The following is a 6,019-nucleotide window of genomic DNA, read 5'->3' as shown; positions in this document are numbered from 1 at the left end:
TTGCTGGGAGTGATCATCATTTCATTTAAAGGCACCAAGAGTGCAGCCCCTCATTGACACAGTCTGTGGCCACAAGGAAGGTGGACAGAAAGAAAATGACCAATTGCCCAAACAATGAAATTTTTTTGTGACAATAAGAAAAAAGTAAAACAAAGGTAAAGAAACTCTGTAATGAAACCAAGAAGAAGTATTAAGTATTACTTTTATTATAAGTGAATTGCAAACACAGGCCAGCAGTTTAATGTTCCCAAAACCATCCAGTCATCAGTGTCCACACTGCAGCCTTGAGCTCCTGGTTCCTCAGGCTGTAGATGAGGGGGTTCAGCGCTGGGGGCACCACAGCGTACAGAACTGACAGGGCTAGATCCAAGGATGGGGAGGACAGGGAGGGGGGCTTCAGGTAAGAAAACATGGCAGTGCTAATGAACAGGGAGACCACGGCCAGGTGAGGGAGGCAGGTGGAAAAGGCTTTGTGCCGTCCCTGCTCAGAGGGGATCCTCAGCACGGCCCTGAAGATCTGCACATAGGAGAAAACAATGAACACAAAACAGCCAAATGATAAACTACCAGTAACTACAAGAAGACCAAGTTCCCTGGGGTAGGATTTAGAGCAGGAGATCTTGAGGATCTGAGGCACCTCACAGAAGAACTGGCCCAGGGTATTTCCATGGCACAGGGGCAGGGAAAATGTATTGGCTGTGAGCAGCAGAGCATTGAGAAAGGCACTGGCCCAGGCAGCTGCTGCCATGTGGGCACAAGCTCTGCTGCCCAGGAGGGTCCCATAGTGCAGGGGTTTGCAGATGGACACATAGCGGTCGTAGCACATGACGGTCAAGAGGCAAAAATCTGCCGTAGCATAAAAAACAAAAAAAAAAACCTGTGCAGCACATCCAGTGTAGGAGATGTCCCTGGTGTTCCAGAGGGAATTGTGCATGGCTTTGGGGACAGTGGTGCAGATCATGCCCAGGTCGCTGAGGGCCAGGTTGAGCAGGAAGAAGAACATGGGCGTGTGCAGGTGGTGGCCGCAGGCTACGGCGCTGATGATGAGGCCGTTGCCCAGGAGGGCAGCCAGGGAGATGCCCAGCAAGAGGCAGAAGTGCAGGAGCTGCAGCTGCCGCGTGTCTGCCAATGCCAGCAGGAGGAAGTGCCTGATGGAGCTGCTGTTGGACATTCCTAACTCTGGGCATTGTGGACTGTAGAAACAAGACATTGAAAAGCTGAGACCAAGCTCTTGGAATCAACCCTATAGGGTTATTTTAGGAATTCCCTCAAAACTACTTCTCTACCTGTGGGGAAACTTCACTCAGTATGTTTACTCTTGAGCTTGGGTTTATGCTCCTGAGTTACTGAATCACCTTATGCACTGCTCTCAGCCTGAACCCTGGGGAAGCCCAAAGGGAAAACAGGGCTCCCTCTGCCCCATTGCAGTCAGACCTGCTGGTCCCCACACAGGTGCACTTTGCCCATTCCACCTCCCTGTAGTTCAGGGTGATCCAACATAAACTGAGCTTGAAAAATTTAGTTGAGTTTTTAAAGACTTCAGTTTAAAAGTCAATTTATCTAAGCCCTTCTCTCTTTCCCTACGCAGCTGGACAGGGAGGGATGCCAAGGGTTGGTCTGGCTCTCTGCTGCCTGGAGTTGTGCCTACTGGGAGCTGTTTCTCTTTACCCAAGCCTTGTCCCTGCCAGTGCTGCCAGAGCCCAGCCCAGCCCTGGGGGCTCAGCTCTGCCCTGCAGACTCCTCCCAGCACAGGGCACTGCCCAGCGGCATCTCCCTGGCAGCAGGGCCTTAAGGGCAGGCCAGACAAACAGAGATGCTGCAAGCCAAGGTGCTGCTGCTGCTGTCTGTAGGGAGAGGAGGCTGAGGAGGCACTTTCTGAGGGAGATCTGAGGCCCATCTGCTGATGCCCAGGGTGACAGTGCAGGAGTGTCAGTGACACAGCCAAAGCTGACAGCCCCTTTCCCTTCCCTTTAGGAGAAAGCTGAGAGCAGCCCTGGCCATGCAGCACCATCTCCAGAGCAGGAGGAATCTGCCCTGATGGGGGTGGCTCCTTCCACCTCCAACTTCTCCCCTGCAGCGTCCATGGGGAGCTGCCAGGCAGGCTGAGAGCTGCCCCTGGCAGGTGGCACATGCCCTGGGCTGGCCAAGAGCCCTGAGGGCTGCAGGAGCTGCTCTGCAGGACAGCCCTGGGCAGCCCTGGCTGCAGCCCCAGCTTCAGCCCCTGCAGCCGTCCCTGGCAGCAGGAGCCGTCCTGCCCTGTCCCTCTGACGGTGCCCAGGGCAGCCCCGCTCTGCAGCACATCCTCCTCCTGCTGCTCCTCCTGTGCCAGAGAGAAACTGGGAGAGTCCTCCTGACACATGCCCCAGGCTGTGGGGTGTGCTGCCTTCAGGAGATCCATCCAGGAGCACAGGGGACATTGCCCTGCACCCACACACTCACCATGCACAGGGCTGTGAAGATCTTTCCCCAAGTGAAGTCTCAGCTCAAAGTCTTCCCAATCCTGATTGCCTTCAGCCTGTCTCTGCCTGGCTCCTGTCCCCTCAGTGCCTGCAGGCAGAGCCCTCAGCCCTGCTGGGCTGGGAGAGGAGCTGGCCCTGGGAAGAGCTGTTCCTTTAAAGCTCAGCAGCACAGACACAGCACAAGGACTTTAATGAGCCTCTTGGGGATTTGGTGTTGTTTACATCAGACTCAGTCCCTGAGAGAGTGCTCAAAAAACTTCTCAAGAACTCAAATTCAAATTAAAAGTCTGAAGTTTCCTGAAGTTTTAATGGTTCCCACTGAGGAACGCGACTGAGAAAGTGTCCCCAAGTTCCAGTTAGTGCAGAACACTGGAGGCAGTGATGACAGCTGGGGACAAAGAAGGCAAAGGTGTCTCTGGTGCTGAGCAAAGCTGGATGTGTTTGAGGAATGCAAAGGGCCAAGGCCTGAGCCCCAGCCCCTGGCCAGGCAGATCCTGTCCCTCCCTCCTTGCTCAGGGCTCTTCCCGGGATGGGCACTGGCATGTGGGGATGTGCAATGCCAAGGGCAGGAGCATGGGGCGGCCCCTGCCAGGCTGCTGAGCAGGGACAAGGAGGCAATGAGGCCCCAGGCCTGCAAGGGTCACTTGTCTCCTGCTCCTGCCTCAGGCCCAGGCCCAGCAGCCATGGCCAAAGTGCTGCCCAAGTTGGCTCTGGCAGGGCTGTCTTGCAGCTGCTGCCCATCCCTGTGCCCTGTGCAGCCCAGGCTGTCCCACGGTGTCCCTGCCCTGCGCCTCTGTCCCTGCAGGCTGTCGGCATCCCCCGGCTGCCCCACCTGGCTGGGCCCTTCCTTTGCTGACAGCTCTGCCTCCTGCCTGCCTCTGCCTGCCCACACAGAGCCTTGGGCTGACCCAGACTCCTTCTGGGGGCTGTTTTGCACCCCAGCCCTGCCCTGGGAGGGAAATTCCTTTGTCCTTCTGTCCAGCCCCGACCTCCTCAGTGGCAATTTAGATTAAGTTTTTCCATTTTTCTCCCTTTTTACTATTATATTTAAAAGATCCACCATCTCTGAAACCTCCCTTCAATCCCTCCCAGGGCTCTCCTCTGCTGTCCTCAGTCCCGATCCCACTGAACACAGAGCTCCTCTGTCCCTTTACAGTGCTCTTGTGCTTGAGGCCATGATGCACTGAGGTGCCTGGACAAGAAGGAAGGTTCTTTTCTACAGGAAGGAAACCACAGAGCCCCAGAGTTTTGAAGGCTGATCAGAGGCAGCCCCAAGGAGGCCAAGGCCAGCCAGACCTGTTTGTCTTCAGAGTTTTTGTCTGGGAGCAATCCTTGGATAGACAGAGTTTGGGACGCCAAATCCTAGTTTTTTCCATGAGCACCTGGACAAGAAGGACACTTCTTTTCCATAGGAAGGAAAGTACAGAGCCCAAGTATTTCACAGGCAGGTGAGAGCTGGCCCTCAGGAAGCCAAGGACATTCCTGGCAGCTTTTGTCAGGGACCTATCCTTGGATAGAAGGAATTTTGGAGGCAGATTCCCAATTTTGGCCAGACACTCTTGCATCGAAAGATGTTTTTTTCAATGGAAAGAAAAGCACATCCCTCCAGTGTTTTGAAGGCAGATGAGAGGTGGCCCCCAAGATGCCAAGGCCATCCAGAGGAGTCTGTTCTGGCAGGTTTTATATAGAAAGAATCTTTGGATTTAATCAAATATAGAGGTAAAATCCTAATTTTGGCCATGAACACCTGGAGGAAAAGGAGAGTTCTTTCCCACAGGAAGGAAAGCACGGAACTCCAGGGTTTTAGGGGCAGATGAGAGGCAACCTTCAACATGCAAGGTCAGCTGGACCAGTCAGGCCAAGCCAACCAGACCTCCTTGGGGCCCTGCAGCACCACAATTGTCCCTTGGTTCCATAAGCCCCCATAGTATCAAAACAGATCTTTCTTTTCATGAGGCCTAGTGACACCACAAGCAGTGGTTTTGGTTTGGAAGATGTGGGAATATGCTCTGAGCTCAGTGCCCATGGTGCTGGTCTCTTCCACCCAAATTTTCTTGATGAATTGGCAGACCAGCTGTAGGAGAAGGGCAAGAAGCCAGGGATGTTGCAGGGAATGCTCCAAGCACGGTGCCAGCAGGCCCAGCCCAGGTGGGGATGGCTGCAGGTACCTGGGCTGTTCTGCGGAAGAGGCCACGGGCGGGGTCCTGCTCTTGTGTGCGCTGCAGGGCTGCACCTGGCAAAGAGTGAGCGCAGCCAGAGCTGAGGGGCTGCGGGAGAGGCCGGAGAACCCAGCCCAGCCCTGCGCTCCCCAGGCAGGGAGAGCCCCGGGATGCCCCAGGGGATGGAGCACGGCCCCTGCGGGGTGTCTGCCCGGCCCCTCTTCCGTCCTGTCCGTGGGCATGGGATGGGATTGGGTGGGATGGGATAAAATGGGATGGGATGGAATGGTGCCAAGTTGGCTGCGGGCACCAACCCTGTGGCCCCGCTCTGCCACTCACCCTCCTGAGGCAGCTCAAACGGCACCACTGCTTTGATTTGATGTGCTGGGGCAGCTCCAGGGCCTTCTTCCTCCTCTTCCCCCAGGCCACCTTGGGTGCTTTCAGGGGTCTCTGCTCCATGATAATGACTGGTTTTGTCCTGGGGCTGCCCCCAGCCCAGCCAAAGTGGCCCAGCTTGGAAGGAATGCCTGGCCCCAGGTGTCTAAGACAGCCCAACAGGATCTTAGGAAGGGCTCAGACCATCAGCAAACGCTGCCCGGCTCTGCGGGCTCAGTCCTATCCCCATATCTTTCCCTGAGAGCATTTGAATTTCTAAATGAGAATCATTTGAAGGGAGGGGATTTACATTTTCCATTTCAGAGAAGCCTTCTGCCTTCATTAGCAGACACCTCTCTCTTAAACCAAGACAATTGTTTATCATCTTGCAGATGCACAGTTGCTGGGGAGCCCCGTTTTACACCAGGGACCTGGAGAACCATTCCCAGCAATTGGGAAAATCCTAGGTGGTCCATCCACCCATAGATGAGGTCTCCAAATGTGCTCCGAAATGTGGTCCAGCTCTTAGAGGCCTAAAAGAGCAAGTCCCAGGGACTTGGATGATATTTTTTGGCCCAGAAAGCCCTGCAGCTGATGGCACACTTCACAATCAGCAAAGGACACAGGCAGGCCAAAGCCCAGACCTCTGCTGGGAGCCTTTCTCCTCAAATACCCTTCAAGCAGACCTCCATGCAAGTCACTTGGGAAAGTTTCTTCTAATGATTCATTTCTGGCACATAACTGCACAGGCTTATGTGAAAGATTCTAAAGCAGCTGCTGTGGAGTCAAAGAGCCAGCACTAAGAGTCCCTGTCATCTCTTTGTAGCTAAATCCCACTTTGGGGGATTCGAGGGAGTTTGGAACGAGCTAGAGAACAGACCTCTGAGTGTTTTAGATGATGCCATTGCCTTCTCTTCTACATGAAAAGGAAGGGTGAGTTTGGCTCACATCTGCACCGCATGGCTCACAAGGCTGCAAGACTTGTAGTTACAAGAGCTTTGAAGGATTTCTTGGCCAAGAAGACAC

At 54.4% G+C, this 6,019-nt stretch overlaps 1 protein-coding gene across 1 annotated transcript; it reads right to left on the bottom strand.

The window, feature by feature from the left end:
* Nucleotides 1–238: 238 nt before the first annotated feature.
* Nucleotides 239–1,171, bottom strand: LOC135441456 (olfactory receptor 14J1-like). Its single transcript, XM_064701002.1, has one exon. The coding sequence runs from the start codon at nucleotides 1,169–1,171 to the stop codon at nucleotides 239–241; it is 933 nt and encodes a 310-aa protein (XP_064557072.1).
* Nucleotides 1,172–6,019: the final 4,848 nt, after the last annotated feature.

The sequence above is a fragment of the Zonotrichia leucophrys genome, unplaced genomic scaffold (assembly GCF_028769735.1).
Source record: "Zonotrichia leucophrys gambelii isolate GWCS_2022_RI unplaced genomic scaffold, RI_Zleu_2.0 Scaffold_299_64363, whole genome shotgun sequence".
In the NCBI taxonomy this organism is placed as follows: domain Eukaryota; kingdom Metazoa; phylum Chordata; class Aves; order Passeriformes; family Passerellidae; genus Zonotrichia; species Zonotrichia leucophrys.
This window is presented reverse-complemented; position numbering and strand designations above follow the sequence as displayed.